Genomic DNA, 18,248 nt, shown 5'->3' with positions numbered 1-18,248 from the left:
TGTTTTATATAGATGAAGTTTATTATTAAAAAAAAACATTTATATTTAGGTAGTATTTCTAATATCCTCTGTCTTGTATAATATTGTTTTCTTTTTATTTTTTTTAATTGATTTCATATATATATATATATATATTATAATAAGAAATTAATTTGGATAAACAAATTCAATAAATATATTTTGATTTATATATGTTTTTATTTTTAAAATTTTATTTGTAATTATTATTGATGAATTTTTTTATTATTTATTTACTCAAATGACTCTATATTTATTTAAATAAATATTTCAAAAAGATTTCAATTTTTACGATATAAAAAACACTTAAAAGGAAAGTATAAACTCTTTAGCTGAAAAAAATATATGACCAGCGCGGCAAAACACAAATTCAAATAGCTTACGTGAATCTAAAATCTAAATCACGTGGCAGCGTGTCTCTTGTCGTTTTGTCTTGACATGCCGGCCAGCACTGCATAGGTACCATGGAAAGAAGCACAACTTTCAAGACTCAAAGCCCGTCGTTACTTCCTCTCTGACTCGTCTCCCAAGCACGTTGACCAATCTTGACTCTTGAAATTGATATTGCCCCTTCATGTACACCTCACCGGCACCCTTTGCCGTCGGCATGGCCCAACAAATGATCGGTGACGACTTCTAGTTTATTACGCCGTCGGCAAAATATTTTTTCTATGTCCAAACAAGATCAATACTCGATAGATGTGGGATATTCGCTTGAAATTATTTAAAATAAAATTAATTTATTAAATTTAATTGGGTTGTTATTTAAGTTGTTTATATTTTTTATTTTTTTAAAAATATACTTGTGGCATGTTGTAATTTTTTATTCAAAATTTGGGTTTTACTTTAGTTGATCTTTTTAAATTTTTTAAAATAATTTTTTTAATTGATGTTTCAATTAGTATTTCTTTTCTATGATTTTTTTATTTAGCTTTTTTTGAATAGAGGCTTTTATTTTATTATTTTGTATGTATTTATTTTTTAAATATATTTATTCTTGTTCATCTATATTTTTTATATTTATATAGATAAAATTTATCACTAAAATAAAAAAATATTTTAGATAACATTTTTAATATATGCAGCATTGTATATAACTATTTTAATTATTGTTTGATTTAATAAAAAAATTATTTTAATAAATAAATTTAGTAAACACAAAACATCAAATATTTTAATTTATATTTGTCGTTTAACTTTTAAAATTTTATTTTTAATTATTATTTATGATTTTTTTAGTATTTATTTACACAAATTATTCTTGATTGATTTAATTAAATGCTTCCATAATTTAATTTATATTTTATTTTTTTTATTTGAAAAGGTAAAAAAATCCTGTATATATATATATATATGTTTTTTTTGCTGGAAGATTCCCAACTCTAGACTTAGCCGGCGTTTAGTAATTATTTTTTAATTAAAAATAAATTAAAATAATATTTTATTTATGTATTAAATTTTATTTTTAGCATTAAAATATTAAAATAATAATAAAAAATATTTTAAAAACTGCAGTTACTTCCTATTAGACTCGATTCTCAACCACATTAACCAATCTAGACTCTCGATATTGGAATTGCCCCTTCATTTATACGTCACCGGTTCTCTTTCCCGTCTGTATGGCCCAACAAATGCTCGAAGGCTTCTAGCTTACTACTTAGTCGGCAAAATGTTCACTATGCTCTGACCCCATTCCCCCAAGCCGAGATCCTACGTCTATCCATGCACACAATATACTACATTTTTTTTAATGTGCGATCTTGGGGTGAAGATTATTTTTGCGGTAGAAATAACGTTTCATTGATTTTTTTTATTTATATTAAATAAATAATATTATTTTTAAATAATAAACATTTTAAAAAATAATTATTACCCCAATACCATCTATCCTAAATTATATGCGAGACATCAATCCTCGAAACTCATTCTGTAAAATTGTATTTTAGAAGGAAGAAAAATATTTTATTCAATTTTTAGGGTGTTAGGGTGAAAGCAAATAAATTAACCAAAATAAAAATATTTTAACATCATAAAAGAGGAAGATTTACTCTCTTTTTTTTTTCTATACAACCACAATATCACTTTCACAACCACTAATATATAACTATAGCTTTTCATTATTATCACCGCCAGAATAATCACCGTATCATATCACTATCACTGTAATCACCATCTCATTAAAACCTCAAACACTATTATAGCATTAACAGCCGCAATTAACTCACCATTGCCACCCTATTAAAATAATTATCCTTTCATCATTATCATCATCATCAAAACTATAGTAACAAAATCCATCTTATAATGAAGACCCCCCATCAATATTACTGCCACACAAATTCTACCACTATAATTATAATTAGAATTAAAGTTATAGTTAGAAGTACTACCGCCAGGATAAAGATTGATTTTTAAAAATGAATTGAAAAAATATTATTTTTAAGAACACACAAAATAAATTAACTTGAAATAGAAAAACAAACACGCCCAAAATCAGTAAATTATGGGTCTATATTTAGAGAGATTTACTTGCATAAATAATGGTTTGAGAACATAAGTAATCAAAGTTAAGTGCTTAAACACAACTAATTTTGAATCCTAATTTCCTAATTTCCAAGAGAGTGATCGCCATGTTTCTCTTCATCCCAAAGCCAAACAACTGATAGAAATCAAGACAAAAACCATGCCAAGCCAGTCACAACAAGTAGAGTGCGTTTTTATGGATAATTAGTATCAAATCCACGTACATGACTTGATCACTACATAAATCCCACAAAAATTAGCTACCAATTGAAAAACCCTAAAAGCTTGACGCCTCCATGACTCAAATTGAACATAAAGGAAACAGCAATTAATTACAGCAGTAGCAAAAGTTCAATCAACTGAGGAGAAACAGAAGGGGGGGAAAACATGAAACAGAGATTACAAGATTGAAAAGGGAATCAATGACAAGTAGCTAGCCAGCATAGATGTGAACACCAATGGCAATAAGGAAGATAGTGATGAGGCCAAAATAAATAATAGCATGGACAACAATAGAGGCACCACTCGTCTGCATATTGCCAAACTCAACCACCCTGTTCCTTCCAGGTATCTGGAATAACAGCCCTGGTACTAACAGCACAAACAGCACCACCGCTATTATCACCGGCCCCCAGTCTGCCATATCAACAAAAGAGAAGGGGTTGTTACAGAGTAAGAAAGTGTGAAAGAAAAAGGGGTTTGTGAAAAGGGAGAGATGTGGAGTTTACTTTAATGAGGGGACATCCACGGATTAGTTTGCTTTGATATCGATGCTTCTCATGGCACGTTCTGGCTTCTTTGTATAACGTGTCCGTGCTTTCTGCTTATTTCTTCAACGGTTCAGATCTTTTTGGCATATTAAATTAGTGTTTAAGATTGTGGTAGGATGTTTTTTTTAATAAATATATTAAAATAATAATTTTTTATTTTTAAAATTAATACATAAAAAAATTAGAATCATGAAAAAAGAATTAATTTCAAAAGAAAATTTTAAAAATATTTTTTAAATACAAAAATAAACACACTTTAAAAAGAGATATAATAAATATACAAAAATTAATGGGCGATTTAATATACCTTTGGTGATTTAATATACCTTGGATCAAAGAAATTTAATTTATTGGGTTGAAGGATATTATAGTCTTTCAGTTATAGGTTTTTTTGGTTAATTGTTATTTTTTTCAAAGTGATTATATAATTGACTATTAAAATAATATTTTTAATTTGAAAATATTACTAGTGTGTTAGAGCCGCCCGAACACTTTAGGCAATACATGTGGCAACTATAAGTGTTAAGAAAATAAATTTTTGTTGTCTCATGTTACTCCTCACCTTTTTTTATTTATTTGGAGTGGTGCGTGGTGTTTAAATATTGCCGATTTATTACTAATGACCCTCCTTTTCACTTCATTTCTCTCTCTTAACCCAATAAATACACTATGGTTCTCATTATTATTAGTATTTAAGATTTAGTCATTTTAGTTTTGATTTCTATATTTTTTTCCTTTTTTCCTTTTGTCAAAGTTTATTTTTTCAATTTAACCCTTACTTATTAATTTATATAGATAATATTTTTCAATTTAGTCCTTCTACTTTTAATTTTTTATTTTTGTCATTCACCCTTTTATCAAAGTTTTTACAGCTTTCAATTTTATCCTTTATAGTTTGTGATTTTTCAATATAATAATGATTCCAATTTGGTCTATGTTCTTTTGATTTTTTTTTTTTAGCTCTTTTGTCAATGTTTTTATAGTGTTCAATTATATCCTTCAAATCAAGTTCATGGCTTTTATTTTTTCAATAATAATAATAACAACAACAATAATAATGGTAATATTAATAGCAATAACAATAACGATGATGACACTAATAAAAAAATAGTAATGTTATTTATAATAATAATAATAATAATAATAATAATAATGATGATGATGATGATGATAAAAACAACAATGACAATAATAAAAATTAAATTAGTGATGATTGTCGTGACGTGCACGGTGTTGGATAACGAAGCTGCCTCTTGAAAATAAAGGGTGTTTAGGTTTAATCATAATGTTATGATTAGAGGGTTTATGAGTCGCCACCTAGTATTACGATCATTAAGAAATCTATTTGTTTGTGAGAATCTGGGTAAGAGAATTAATTGTACAAGAGGAAGACGCATCACCCATAATGCACCCTGTCCATAACAAGCTATATTGTTGATTAATTGTTAATTTAAGACAATTTTCTATTTATTAGTTTCATTTAAGATTCAAGATAGATCTTCTTTCATGAGAAAGTCTTTGTCTTATCAGATTAAATCTTAATCGTTATAAGGCTCTAATTTTAGCATCACATTTATTTTCTATTTTGTATCTTTAATACCAGAGAGTATATTTTACAGAGTAATTTTATATTTTCAAACATTAAAATCTACAGCTAAGTCCTATCACTCTGAATAACAAACTAATTGTTGGGGGACTTTCGGTAATTTGGTCAAATCCTAATGAATAATTATAAATTGGTTATGATATTTTGTGTTTTGTAAAATATGATTTCATCTTTTTTAGAAAATATGTGTGCAGAAAAAACTTTAGGGTTTGATCATATGCATAAAAATAAAACATATTTTTGTATTTTTTAAAAATGAGAATTTTTTTTTGAACCTTTAGAAAAAAATCAAGTATTTTTAATACCAGGTATGTATCTTACAGTGTAACTCTATAACCCGATATTAGATGAAATTGTTGAAGAAACATGCAAGGACCAACAAATAATTTCAAAAATATCCTTGAGTTTTTTTTTCCACAGAATTTATTGGCTTTTTATTAGGCTTATTTTGTTAAACATTAAAATAAAAATAAATTGAAAATTAAAAGAAATGCATTAGATTGTGTTAGACAACTATATTCTTAGTTCAGGGGATGGACTGATAGGCCCCTAGAAACAAGCCCAATTCAGTTGGGCTGACCAATTTAAAGTCCAACAATTTATTTTCTTTTTATATATATATATATAAAGAGGATGGGTTGGGCTGCCCAACCCATCTCTGTTTAGAGAGGTAAATAGTAGAAAAAAACCCAAACACGACCCAAAAAAAAAATAAATGACTTTTGATGATCAAAGTTGGCCATTACTTGTTATAGAATTTATGTACAAAAGAAGAAAAAGGAAAATAAATACCTGTGGGAAATTAATATTGGAGGATGCAGAGGTATTACCGAACGAGAAGGCTTGGCCAATTTGAGGATAAAAAAAAACCTATGTTAGCACTTAAACGCTAGCTTTATACTACTTATAATGGCTAAAACGCTCTAACAATCGATTGCTTCAACCGTATCGATCCCAATAGCCACCGCTCCCCCGCCTGTTCTTCCCCCAAAGCTTCCAGTGTAAGGCATGCAAAATTGGTAAAGATGTCATGGTTTTCCATATATGTAAAGATACTAACACCCCCCCCCCCCTAACTGATAGTTTCTTTTCATTAGAACACGTACACGTTTTTTTTGTTGGATATTGCTTTTATTAAAAAAAAAAACCTTTTTATTTGTTCTTTAATTTGTAAAAAAAGAGAGAGTAAATGTCTAAACAATGGTATATATTTGGACAGACCTCATAGAAGTCCTCAATTTCTAAAACAGTTTAGATTAGGTCCTTGACCAATTTTTCATCTCTGTTAATTCCCTTTAAGTATCAATAAATTCTCAATGAGATCTTTCATCTACTTTTGCTTAACAAAAAAAATTATGTATTCACGTGAATCTCACTTGATTTTTCTTTTTTCATAAAAAAACCAGTGAATTCCTTATGATCTTCACTTTAAATTACGTGAAACTTTCATGATAGACCAAATGCCGTAGAGAAACACAAAGTTTTTACTTTTGTTTATTATATAGTCTATCTTATCACGTGAAATTAGATGTTTTTATCAATCCTTGAATTTTTAACGAGGAAAGAGAAATCACATGGTTTTTACATGATTACCTAACCATTTTGTTAACTTTAACTACCAAAAAAAATCTAATTATGAATTTATTAATATATTAAAGACCTAATCGAGATAAAGAAAATAAGTCGGAAAACTAATTGAAATTATCCCTTCAGGTTGGGGACATTTTGAGGGAGGGAGTTTTGACTTTTAATATAATTACAATTCAAAAGTTAAAACAAATTGTTTAAATCGAAATTAGCTCCAGATGAATTTTACTCATAACGGTAGCGATAAGGATTAGATATTCTGACGAGAAGTAATTCATCAGTGAACAATATTTTTCAATTTTCAAGTAAATATGGTTTTGTTTAGATCTAGGATGATCTATTTGTTAACATGCTCTGAGTTTTTGATATATGTTGCATGACATAATGATGATTAACTTCACTGTGTGGATTGTATTAGTTTTGATTTGGTTAGGAGAAACTGTAATTTTATTGGAATGTTTGTTTAAATTAAGTGAGTAAGAATGAAATAAATGGAAAGTATAGTGGCTTGATTTGTGTTTAACCATCAAAAGCATGCTAATTATGATTTAAATCAAAGAACATCTTTGATGTCTTTCCTTAGATATGTTTGGCTATATTATTGATAGCAGGAAAAAGAAAATACTGGTTGTTCAATCCATGTATTGGGAATGAATAATTTGGTCATCCTCCTTTCAGCTGAGATTAGGGCATCAAAATGATAAAATTTTAAATTGGGTTATTCACAAAAGTTGTAAGTGCAAATGTAATTTTTCAAATAAAACTGACGTTGTGTAACTTGAAGTTATAGAATTTCAGATATAGATTGAAAATTAAAAAGGGTTGAACTGTCTCATATTAGACATATTATGTTGAGTACTATAATAGATAATTTCAGGGGTGTTAAGGGTAGCATTGGGCTTTATATCCTTTAGTAGAGTTGTAGAACCGTGTCTTACTTTTCAGTGAGTCAAGCCATACTTAAAATCAAAGTCTATAACTTTACTTACAAATAAAATAGTAAACAAGAATGAAAATTGATCTGGAAAGTTTAACGAGGTAGTTGAAGAAAATAATTAAAAAGTGAAATCAAAACATGCAGGGTAGTAAGATCCAATAGCGTTGGGCTATGCTGCCGGTAGGATTTAAAAGATTTGGGTTGTTACCATATTCAAAACACTTAAATATTCTCTATACTTTTTACCTATTTTTTTACATTGAATTATTTTTTATTATTGACCCTACTACAGACTGCATGTCAATATACTAGTGTGTGTATATAACACTAGGAATGAGTTATCCTTTCCTTTCCAATTTCCATATATAATAACTCAAATTTATTTTATCTTGTTTTAGAGTGTATTCAGCAATGCGGTCAAAATATTATTTGTCCAAAATTTTAATTTTAATTTTTTTTTAAATTATTTTTTTGTGTTTTTTTTATTTTGATGTATTGATATCAAAAATATTTTTTTTTAAATATATTTTTTAAATATATTTCCAAATAAAAAACACTTTTAAAAATAATCCTTATTATAATACTAAACATGTGATTAATCACGTTCTAAAATTTATTCTTCGTGATTAGCCGCTGTACTATATCCAAGTTGTTCAACGGTATTTTTTTTTTTGCGTACTCGTATGAGCTCGATAGATGTTAACAAAATGTAAAAGCAATGAAAGTAAAATCATATGCAAAGCTATAATAATACGTACGTGCTTTTATTTTTTTTTTATTTTTTATTTTTTATTTTTTTTAGAATAACTTTGTTTTATGCTCGTTGTAAAACAAAAGGGTAAAAATACTTTAGAAATACACTGGTTTAGGGGATTAATTAGAATTTTTTTATAGAATCTCAGAGAAACACAGTTTTCACATTTCTTTATATATTAATATTTTAATCAATCCATGAATTCTTAATGAGTAAAGAGAAACCACATGTTTTTTACATGAATTCTCAACCATTTTTACATGATTTTTCCACTTATAAATAGATGTCCACACCCGAACAGCCTAACTTGAACCAACCTTCCCTTGCTGTAGCCTCCTCCTCTCTCGGCAATTCACCTTTCTGCTCCATCACCAGCTCCTCCCCCACTGCATCAACAGCTGCCATCAACCCCGATCTCCTTATTCCTCGTAAACCCAACCTAGCGACCACCAACAGCTGCCATTAATCACCTTTGACAACAAGTAACAGTTAGCACTCAACAAGACAACAACCGTTCAAAAATAAAAACTTTCGTTGCCAAAAAGACAAAAACGGTAACATTCAATTCAATATAACCTCAATGCCTACAGAAAGGATCAAATCAGCTTCGATTCAATTGCAGAAACGGTCCAAAAGCGTAGTACAAGATCCTTGAAATTGCATAAAAAATGAGGATAATTGAACATGAAGAAGATAGCTGCCAAGCATTATAAATAAAAGCTAAGTAATTAGATTTGATGCACTTGAAAAAAGAGATTTGAAATGGGTTTACCGGCTTGATTTTTCTTATTTCATAACTATATTTCTTCTTTACCACAAGTTGTATACTCTCGTGTTTTAAATCATTTATATGGAATGACGTGAATTTTATTAATACAAACTTTGATTTTTGTCAATTTTTTTTTCTTTCCAAAAACATTTTATTCTGAAGTCAATTGTATCAAATTTCTTCTGAATAGCTTTTTTAATTTTAGACTTGGAGTAAAATTCACTATTATCTCTCAACACTATTAACATGTTAATTTTTTTCCCATATCTATAGCCTTTTTAAATACTTTTTATGAATGAAATTGGTTTTGCAATAACTTCCATGTCGTTTGTATTTATAATTTTAAGATCTAATTTGGTCTTTATAAGTTGCTGAAAAACTATTAACATAGAAATCTTTTGATGTAAACAGCATCTCACATAGATATTTATATATATATATATTTTAATTACCTGCCTGGTAATTAGATATTAAATATTAGATAAATATTTGTGTGAAATGCAATTTGCATCAAAAGATTTTCATATTAATAGTATTTCAGCAACTGATAAAGATCAAACTATATTTTAAAATTATGAATACAAACGACATGGAAGCTATTGCAAAACCAATTACATCCATAAAAAGTAATTTAAGAATGCTATAGATATAGAAAAGAAAGTCAACATGTTAATAGTTTTGAGAAATAATCAGATAAAACTTGGTGAATTTTATTCAAGGTCTGAAATTGAAGAAGCTATTCAAAAGAAATTTGGTACAACTGGCTTTGAAGTGAAATGCTTTTAGAAAGACAAAAAAAGATTGACGGAAATCAAAGTATGTACTAAAATTTTTGTGTTTTAAAATCATTTTTGAAAAAAAATTAAATTTTTTATTTATTTTTTTATTAATTTCAAATTAATATGTTTTTAGGGTTTTCAAATCATTTTGATATGCTAATGTTAAAAATAATTTTTAAAAAATAAAAAAAAATATTATTAACATGTATTTTGATACGAAAAGTTATTTGAAAAGTAACTATATTTATATTACCAAATAAGCTTTAATAGAACTCATGTCATTTCATGTGAACGGTTCGAAATGTAAGAGTATAGAACTTGTGGTAGAAGATAAATATGGTTATGAAATGAAAAAAAAATCAAGCTGGTAAAGCTCATTTCAATTTTTTTTTCGTATAAAGTGCATCAAATCTAATTACTAAGCTTTATTTATTATACTCAGCAGCTATCTTTTTTAGGTTTTGTTATCCTTGTTTTTGGTGTCCTTTCATGGTTCTCCTACAACAGTTTTGAACCGTGATTTATCGAGGAACATGTCTTTCTCTCTGTCATCGCTCAAGCCGTCAAAACTTACTCGAAGCTTTTTAAGAATTTCATGACGAGGAATTGTTCTCAAGTTTTGCGATTGACATTTCCATTCAGGCGTGCTTCTACCAATTGAAAATGAGCCCAAAACTTCAAGAGCCAGTGGAGATCCTCTAGAGTAGGCAACAGCTTTATTTTTAGTATTCTACATAATTCCTTGGTGTTATAATTATTCTGCTTCCAGAACCAAACCAGTTTTTATTATTCCTGGCGAATAGTTTAGTTGATCCAGCTGATTTACATCATCAATTACAAGCAGAACTCTTTTATTGCAAAGCCTTTCTCTTATCGCATTATTTCCTTTTGCAACATTGCTTATGCTAATCTTGTTTGTCTTCAAGGTATCTGAAAGCAGCTGTTCTTCGTGGTCTGCCCTGACCCTTAGATTGCTGAAAAGTTTCCCTGACATCTGCAAGAAAACATTTGCCGCCTTCAAACTATTGGAAGAATTGGTTGTGTTTAGCTCGAGCCCTCCTCCGACATCATTCACCCATTGTAACTGGCCAAGCAAACTGCATGTGATTAAGGATGATTACTATGATGCTTCCAATACCAATTATCTCGATCCGTCTATGCCTCATCGTCAGGACTCATTTCTTGTATAACAAAGACCTCTCTTAGACTAGAGCCCTGTCTCTTCTTCGGTTAACTCTTCTGCACCAGCGTAGTCATTGGCATACACATCTTTCTTGAATTACAGAGACCACTGTCTCGTTGAACAGTGATCCCTTCCAAATGTTATCTCCTTGGACCATTGGAATAGCTAGAATTATCGTCCTCCTAAAACCTTTTGAATAATTAACAAACTTGACACTACAATTTTCTACAAAATCATCACGTAAGGATGAGTAAACGCAGCTCACATTAACTCCCAAAAAGTCATCACCATTAAATTGAGGGACATCAAAATGCACTGAAGGACCCTCATTCTGAATGAAGGAAAAAACCACCTACACCCTTCATTATCCGTTCCTGTACCTGCGAATGACATTTTAGCGTATTAGAAACATATGCATCCGTATATATATTTGCTATGCGTATTTGTGTGCGTGTAAGGGGAAAAAGAGAACCTGCAGGGTGGTATCTTTGAACTCTGACAAGTGGACGACTGCGGCTTAGGTTGTTAATAAATCCAATTTTTGGCACTCATTTAGGTTGCGGCAGTTGCAGACCATTAATAACAGAGATAGATAACAGTTTGACAAATCAGGCAATCTTTCCAGTGATGTGCATTCAAGTAGATCCAAAGTTGATAAACTTCTAGGTAAATCTGGAACTTTTTGAAGCTTTCAGCATCCATACAAGTGCACAGAGCTTCAACCAATTTTTCAAATGAAAAACAAGAAATCAACCCGAGATCACAAATCTTCATCTCTGTGTTAAAAAACATCATTCACACACATGTTTATGCATTTTTTTTTCATTAAAAAAATTTGAAGTTGTCTGATACCATACGTATCGTATGGTTGCTCCCTACAACCATCAAGAAAAATAAAATAGGCTAAACTGAACAAAAAGACTCCTGTTTTCTAGTCGTGGCTCCATTTTAGCTGTGTTCTAGCAAATGTTCTTCATGTTGCCTGCACCCAATTCCATCTTTGATTGATACCAAGCTTTCCCTGTAAACAAGAATTTCATGGCAGACACCAGTTCCTTTAAATCTAAGATCCTTGAGTTCTTGCTTGTTTGTGTCATACAGCATTAGTTGGTCGGTCTCACAGTCTAGAATAACATTACCGTTCTTCCAATGCGCAACTGGATTCTGAACTTCTAAAAGAGGTCGACTCTTGAATTGTCTTATCCAACAACCTTCATTCAGCACCCAAATGTCAAGAAACTTCTCAATATCGTGGACAGTAGAAAACGCGATTGAGTCGTGGTATAATATAAGTGTACTGTGAGCTGGCTTGTCATAGTCTGGTTCCTGTATTTCTTGGAACGCTTCGGTGGCCATGTTAAAGGAAAGAATCACATTCCTATGTACTCCATGGCTTGCCCGCCAATAGGAAACTCCATCCACATTTGTATAACAAAAGTTGTCCGCTAATGTGTAGCCTTGATCCAGACTTCCCCAGCATCTCCAAGAATCAGTTCGTAATGTGTATACAATGACAAGAGAGGAAGAAAACATCTCTAGATAATACTCTCGTGTATAGGACTCTCGAATAACAACCACCTTATAGTCGTTAGTTACCGGATCAAATCCAAATCCATAACTATCATCATAATAAAGTGGAAGACTCGACTTATTACGTATTTTCTCAGGTAGAAGCTTGAATTCCTTGGTCGCAGGATTCCAAAGACCACTACCACTACTATCTTCGCTGTCTACATAAAATATTCCATTGCAAGGACCACAAAGACGACCACAAAGACGTCCTCGGATAGGTGCATCAAGCTCCTGATGTGATAAGTCTGTGAGTGATTCGTCTTGGAACAACTCAAGCAACTGGGGGTAAACAAAGTGAGCTAAGAGATGACCACTCTTGATATTGTTGTAGTGGTTGTTCAGGTGCAAGGAAATGAAATTGGAACTAGTAATAATTCCATACCATGACTTGCAAACACACTTGAACTGCAATAGAGTTTTGACAGGCAACAGCGAGAGAATCTCAATGATCACATCTTCAGGCAAAAGACATCCATTCTCAGTTGCCATATCTGCTGTTGATCTCTCGCTGGGTACTTTTCCTTGATGTATAAACATAAAATATTAAAAACAATATGTACGGCGAACAAAGCAAACAATAAAAAGAAAAAACCCTAGCACTAAGGAGAAGAGACTAGCAAATCCAGAATCAGGTATTGTGAGATCTAGCCAGCAACGAGATAAAAACGGCTCTCAAAGTCTAAATAGCAGGAAAACCCTACCACTAAGAAGAAAAAACCGACTCATGATGATCAAAGTTGGCCATTACTGGTGATCGAATTTCTGTACATGCATGTATGGGATTGCCATGAGAAATCCAGCTAAAGAAAAGAAAGAGAGGAAACAAGAGAAGAAAAAGGGAAAACAAATACCTGTGGGAAATTAATAGAGGAGGATGCAGAGGTGTTGCCGAACGAGAAGGCTTGGCCAATTTGAGGATGAAAGATAACCCTATGTTAGCACTCAAACGCTAGCTTTATACTAGATGTGTGTTAGATTTCCAAGATATAACCTACAAAATCAGAATAAATAAAGAAACAAAGTATATTATTAGATGTGTATTCCTTTTCCAAGATATAACCTACAAAATCTTATTCAATATGTATAATTGATTTAAATAAATGTAGAAACAAAATAAATTATTAACTATAAACACTAAAATAAATAAATTATTGTCTATGATTGTTTTAATCTTATATCCTTTATTAATCGGGCACATCATATATTTTTTTCAATTAAATCAATTAATTAGAAATATATATATTATCTTAATCTCCAATTAAATTTTGCCATGTGTTTTGAATATTTTGAGAATCCAAAAGTTAACATTTGATCATTAATTGAATTTTATTTTACATTATTTGAATTTGATTTTTCTAATTATTACTATACATAATTTTATAATTTATTGAGCGTTTAATGAAATTAATTTAGCAACCAAGATTTAAGGGAAGTTATTTTGCTTCTATAATTGTATCTATTTTACTAATTAACTTAACCCTCATCTCTAACATCCTTCATGTAACTTGAATCATATTTTACCTTCCTTTTGAAATGAAAAAGGATAAAAAGTAAAAACAAAAAAAATTTCAAATATAACTCAAATAAATAGAGCATTTGTGCAAGTGCAGAACAAATTTTATAGTGCTCAAAGAGGATTTAGTAATATTTTATTAGTTATTCTTAGAATTCATTTTGAAAAAAAAACTTAGATACAAAAAAAAAATAAAATTTCATGACCCATCAAAAATTAAAAAATTATTTATCTCTTCTACATATATATATATATATATATATATATATATATATATATATTCATAAAATTTCTCATGCAAGTACTTATGATAATAATGGTTATAATACATTTTCACGTAAATTTTTTTTTTTTAAAATATAAAAATAATTATAAACTCAATACTATTAATGATTAATCACGCAGTTTTCATTATGACATTTACTCACAAACTTTGCATCTATTAATAACAGCCGTTATATAACATAACAACCATTGTTTATTAATGAAATTCCAGAATCAGATCTCCTCAGAGCACTCCAGCCTTCCTTCGCCCGGGAATGGTGATAGTTGTTACCTGCCTTGCGCAGCTTTGCTTTGAGTCCTTTCCTCTCTCGTCTGACCTCGCCCAAAGGAACGTGCAGGACTACCATGAACGTGTAGGACCTCTCCCAAAGGAACGTGTAGGACTCAGCTCAAGCAGCAGATTACGTGTAGGTAGCAATTACTTGTAGATTACCTAATCATACAAGAGAAGAAGCTTTAGCGCTTATTAGGAATTGTCCAATTCAGTGAATTCCAGGGCCCAATTGTTTTGGGTTCGGATCCTTAGAGTTGGATTCTCGCCTCAGTAGAACCCAATATAATTTTGAGCCCCGCTGCATCCGGACACATTATTGTTGGATAGGTGGATCAAGCCCCTGATGTGACAAGTTTATGAGTGATTCGTCTTGGAACAACTCAACCAATTGGGAGCAAGTAAAGTGAGCTAAGAGATGACCGCTCTTAATGTTGTTGTAGAGGTAACATTCTTACAAACCAATTATAATGCTTGACAAAGTCCTTGCCCTATCATTATTCAACTCCCTTTTCCCCTCACATTCCTTTCTTGCAGCTAAGATCTCTTCCCCCAAGGCAAAATAAAAATATAAATAAAAATTCATATCGCAAGGATGTTTTCCATTTCCATTACGTCAATCATTTCCTTAAAGTTCAAGAACCCACAATGGGAACTCTCTGTTTGTTTTCTTTTCTCTTGCAAACTCACTGTCATGCCCAGCGATGAAGTTCCCTTTTGCTTGCTTTGATTCTATCTTTCGTACCCCTTTTGCCATTTCCTATGCTTTCTATGAGCCCTTTTCTTTAACACTGTTTGTAACACACGCTGTTCCCAACTCCCCATGTGCTCCATAGTAAAACGCCTCCTTTCTTTGTTTTGTGCAATTAACATTTAATTTCTTCTACTTTTGATGTCTAATATATGAGTGGATTAATATGATAAATTCATCTATTTTACAATGACTATTTTAAGCGAGTAATTATTATGATGTACTTAGGGCTAATTTAGAAAAGAAGTGACTTTTACAAGGTTATAAATTATAGCTTCTGAAAGTATAATACGAAAATGGCTGTAATATTAGCTTTAAAAGTATTATCAAACCCGGCAGCTAAAAATTAAAGTCACGGTTAAGATAATGATTCTCAAATGAGCACTTATTCTATCATAATCCACTTTATTACTTAGACTTGATTGAATAAATCAAGACTTTATATATATTATATATATATATATATATATATATATATATATATATATAGTAGTAATAAATTCATTGATCTATAAGATTAATTGGTTTGATTTATATAAGTTAGTAATATACTTGGACTTGGTAGTCGGCAAGTCCAAGGTGATAGTCGGGTAAGTCCAAGAAACTTGGACTAGTTACTTAGCCTACTTCAAGGTAGTGCTGTTGGGTGTGGAGGTGTCCAGGTCCAACATCAAGGTGGATGTAGATGCGTCCGGATCCAGTATGGGATTGAGCGTAGACTTGTCTAGATCCAGCATAGGATTGGACATTGTGTCCAAACCCAACTTGGGGTTGGGCATGGATGTGTCCAAGCCCAATATGAAGTTGAGTGCGAACGCGCCTAGGTCCAATGTAGAGTTGGGCATAGTCACCCACCTCTCTAATATAGCATTGGGCGCTGGGAAAAACATAATTCCATCTTGGATTATGATTTTTCGTATATTATTTTTTAAATGGGGTTGATTTGAGAAACCATGAAACATAAAAAATAATTATGAAAAAATAATTATTTTTATCACATGTTAACCTGTAAAAAACCATTGAGGGCCCAAAACTGTGTGACAAAGCAATTTGGAAAGAGGACTAATTTTTCCAGTTATAAATGGATGTCCACGCCCGAACAGCCTCACCATCACCAGCCTTCCCTCGTTGTAGCCTCTACTCTCTAAGCCAATCACCTTTCTCCTCCATCACCAGCCGTCACCCACTACACCATGCCACCAACAGCTGCCATCAACCCCGATCTCCCTCTCCCTCATAAACCCAACCTAGCAACCAGCAGTCCTCGGTTAACCTCCCCTCTATCCAGCCACCACTTCCTCATAAACCTCGGATCTGTCCGCCTAGTTGTTCCAGCTCCTCCATTTCTAACCGAAACCATCAACCACAACCTCTCCCTCTCTCGGCTACGACCAAAAATATCACTAGCAGCTCAACCATTCTTCACTCCACCGCGACTCGACTTAGCAAAAACCCAGTCACGCCAGCGGCCTTTTGGTCTTACCACCGGCTACCTGAAACAGAGAAGAAGGTGAAACCAAAAGAAAAAAAACAGATCTGTAGGGAGAGAAGTAGGTCAAAAAACGAGAAGGAAAGGAAACCAAAACTTGTTGTTGCGTCTTTTCTTTTTCAGGTCTCCATCGGTGACACCGCTGGCACAGGAAAGGAAGAAAGGAGGAGATCTATCCGATTCCCTCATTTCTCACATTACCGGTGACGGCATGTGAGACGAACACGCCGTCACTGTTTCTGCGACCCAGAATTTCCAGCACTGTTCCCGAGTCCATTTTGTAATTTTTTGATGTTGAAATGTGTATTTAAATTATTGTAAGCATTTTAAATTTCTGTTGCATTGTAAACCTTTAATTGTGGGTGTGAGTAAATTATAGTAAAAAGAGGAGAGTGTGTGCGCGAGTTTGTTTGTCTTTTTTTTAATGTTTTTGATTAAAATTAATGAATAGAAATAATTGTTTTAATTGGTATATGGTCAAATATTTAAAAAATATACAAACTCACATTGTATTTCACAATTAAAATTCAAGTATATATTTTGGGATATATATTTCAAAAAATACCAAAATATGTTTTTATCTTGAACAACAACACTCCTCAAGGAACCATACTTGAAAGCTTACCACAAGACAAAACAAGCTCCTGTACATTAATATAAAATACTAAGTCCAAACAATTTTTATTTATCACCCAATCTTAATCTATTCTATGAATATCCAGATTTTCCAGCCTCATGGGTTTTTTACAAGTCTTCCACAACTGTGAGCACCCGCCATTGCAGCTTCAGCAATCCAGACTATTCACGAAAATTTATTTTATGTTTTTTAAAATAATAAAATATTGAAAAATTTCTGACTGGAATATTTTGTTGGCTAATTAAACTATCTAGGAAGCTCCATGAGAGTTGGTCACTGGTATTAGCATGAACAGTGTGTTTACAAGTCTGACTACCTCTACTCGATAGTATTTCTAATTTTAGACAGTATCAGCAATCCTTTGTTATAACAAGCAACCGTAGTTCTTTGAAATGCATCTAAACCTTTCAATTAGCACTCATCAACAAGACTACAAAACAACCTTTCAATTAGCACTCATCAACAAGACTACAACAGTCTAAAAGTAGAAGCTTTTGCTACCTAAAAATCAAAAACAGTAACATATTCATTTCCTAAAGATAGGATCAGATCAGCAGCTCCGACATTGCAGAAATAGCCACCACATGCAATTGCAGAAACAGTCCCACATGCAATTGCAGAACCTGAAGAAGATAGTTGCCTAGCATTATAAATAAAGCTTAGTAATTAGATTTGTTTGCACTTGGTAAAATAGGTTAGAAATGGGCTTACCAACGTAGATTTTCTTTGTTTCATAGCCATATTTCTTCTCCACCGCAAGTCCTCCACTCTAGTGTTTCAAACCATTTACATGGAATGACGTGA

At 31.5% G+C, this 18,248-nt stretch overlaps 1 protein-coding gene across 1 annotated transcript; it reads right to left on the bottom strand.

Annotated features, from left to right (window-relative positions):
* Positions 1-2,713: 2,713 nt before the first annotated feature.
* On the bottom strand, positions 2,714-3,306 carry LOC118042520 (uncharacterized). The gene has a single exon (XM_035050226.2). It carries the CDS (start codon positions 3,182-3,184, stop codon positions 2,975-2,977), a length of 210 nt encoding a protein of 69 aa, XP_034906117.1. The 5' UTR covers positions 3,185-3,306; the 3' UTR covers positions 2,714-2,974.
* Positions 3,307-18,248: the final 14,942 nt, after the last annotated feature.

This window comes from Populus alba, chromosome 12, assembly GCF_005239225.2.
Source record: "Populus alba chromosome 12, ASM523922v2, whole genome shotgun sequence".
NCBI lineage: Eukaryota > Viridiplantae > Streptophyta > Magnoliopsida > Malpighiales > Salicaceae > Populus > Populus alba.
The sequence above is the reverse complement of the archived record's forward strand: the minus strand, read 5'-3'. Positions and strand labels throughout refer to the sequence as shown.

Coding starts and splice junctions, on each gene's coding strand:
- LOC118042520 (XM_035050226.2), bottom strand. CDS start 3,184: ATGGCAGACTGGGGGCCGGTGATAATAGCGGTGGTGCTGTTTGTGCTG.